Below are 2,089 nucleotides of genomic sequence, written 5' to 3' on the forward strand. Positions count from 1 at the left end.
CCCCCCCCCCCCCCGCCAACCACCGCCACGAGGGGAGGTGACCATGTGGGGGGGAGGCGGGAGCAACACCTACACAGCCTCTTCCTGCTGCTCCCCAAAAGTAGCCACCAGGACCCTCACCGGTGCCAAGCACACGGGCAAGGAGAGATTCGCCCCGGGGAACGGTGGGGGGGGGGAGAGGGTAGGGGGGAGACTCAGTCTCATGCTGAGACAGTTTTAGCTTTCCCCATGACCCTGCTTGCTCCTCTCTCTCTCTCTCTCTCTCTCTGTCTCTCTCTCTGGCCCCTGTGTGTTCCGACCCGGGACATCTTATTTAGCCGAGAGCCTGCGGGTGCAAGTTTGCACCCCAGCCCTCCCTCCCTCAGGAGCCCCCCCCAAGTCCTGAACACCCCTCCACTTCACCCATCCTTGGGAGGTCAGCCGCCGCCGCCGTCTGCCCCCCCCCATGCAGAAAGGGAAAAATTGGAGGTTGAAATGGGGGGATTGTGGGGAGAGGAGGGGGAGAGGGGAGAAGGGGGGGCACATACTAGATAGATTGTACCTGCCTCATCATTATCCCGGTGGGTTGGGGGTCTGCCACATGGAAGACAGGAGCAAGCCCACCGAGGGGGGGCTGGGGCCTTCACCTCCCCCTCCTCCAGCTGAATCCTCCTCCGTAGCCTTTTCTGGTGCCCAGATATCTTCTTCTTCCTCCTCCTCCTCTCCAGCTAGCCACACACACACACACACACACACACACACAGAGCACCAAGAAGGTCTGGCTTGGGGCGTGCTCTGTGGGGTTCTGAGTTTCCCTGGCCCCCACCCCACACTCTCCACCTCCTTGGGCCCGCCTCCCCGCCCCCCTCCCTCCCTCCCTCCCTCCCTCCCTTCCTCCCTCCTTCCTTCACTTGGCCCTAGGAGGAACTGCCAGGCAGGCCCCTGGTCTCTCTTGTTCTCAAGTTCCAAGGTTGAACAATGCGAGGAGAAGGAAGGAGGGAAGGAGGGGGGGGGATCACTTGACTCCCGCTGTGGGGAGGGAAGGGTTAAAAGCACGTGCCACCGGCTGAAGCCACACACACACACACACACACACACACACACCCCTCCCAGGTCACTAGAAGTCTGGAGGGGGGAGGGGGAAGGGGGGGCAAGTTTAAATAGGAAAGAAAAGGGGGGGAAGCCATCGGAAGCAAAGGACTGGAGACGTGTGGGCAGCAGGGTGAATTTTTAGATTGGGGGGTGTGGTGCCGATCAGGGGGAGACCCCCTCTCCCGTCTGTCCCCCCCCCTCGCAGGGAGGTGGGGTGGGCAGGCAAGGGGGTGGGGAGGGCAAAGTATCTCAGGACTCAAGTGACCTTCGGCAGAGTTTTTGTTTGGTTTGATTATCTCTCTCTCTCCCTCTCTCTCTAATTCCCCCCTTTTCCTCCGCTTCCAGGGAGCTGGTGGGTCGGTCTGTCTGTGCGGGCAATCAACAGGCCTTGTAACATGAGAGGTGACACCTTAATCTTGCCAAATATGTGCGGTGCGGTGGGGGGGGAGGGGGACGAGGAGAGGAAGGAGGAGGGAGGGGGGAGGACAGGGAGGGGGAGATCCAGGCTCCAGCCGAGGTTGTATGATGTAGGGTGCACTTCTGGAAGGTCTGTGTCCTCCGATGGAGAGTTGATTTGGGGGGTGTCTTTTTTCCTTTTCACCCTTTTCTTTGTGGAGACCATCTCCAGGCCTACCCGTCTTTCCCTCTTGGGTGTTTCTGGGTACCAGGGACTCTCTGCCTCTTGCTCAGGATTTCCAGGGAAGGTGTGCAGGAAAAAGAAGAGAGAGAGAGACAGAGAGACAGAGAGACAGAGATAGAGCTGATGGTCGATCCAATCCCAGGATGACAGGTTGGCTTTGGGTCTTTGTACATGGTGTGGCATCTCATCAACTTTGTGGTTTCTAAAAAGAGGCCTTAAATGTCTGCCTGTCTATCTATCTATCTATCTATCTATCTATCTATCTATCTATCTATCTATCGTGCTATAGATACTTCATGTGCCTTTAGACGTACAGCCCAGCTAGCGTTAGGCCTGTTTCTTTTTCTTTCTTTTATTAGTTAGGCATTGACTACTGAT

General features: G+C 57.4%; 1 protein-coding gene across 1 annotated transcript in view; it reads right to left on the bottom strand.

The window, feature by feature from the left end:
• Nucleotides 1–605, bottom strand: part of Ntf3 (neurotrophin 3) — a 52,772-nt gene extending 52,167 nt beyond the window's left edge. The window contains exon 1 of the mRNA XM_013023678.1: nt 542–605. Within this exon, the coding sequence (XP_012879132.1) occupies nt 542–553 (12 nt within the window). The 5' untranslated portion in view covers nt 554–605. The remainder of the gene's footprint in view (nt 1–541) is intronic.
• Nucleotides 606–2,089: the final 1,484 nt, after the last annotated feature.

Source organism: Dipodomys ordii, unplaced genomic scaffold, assembly GCF_000151885.1.
Source record: "Dipodomys ordii isolate 6190 unplaced genomic scaffold, Dord_2.0 Scaffold69, whole genome shotgun sequence".
NCBI classification, from domain to species: domain Eukaryota; kingdom Metazoa; phylum Chordata; class Mammalia; order Rodentia; family Heteromyidae; genus Dipodomys; species Dipodomys ordii.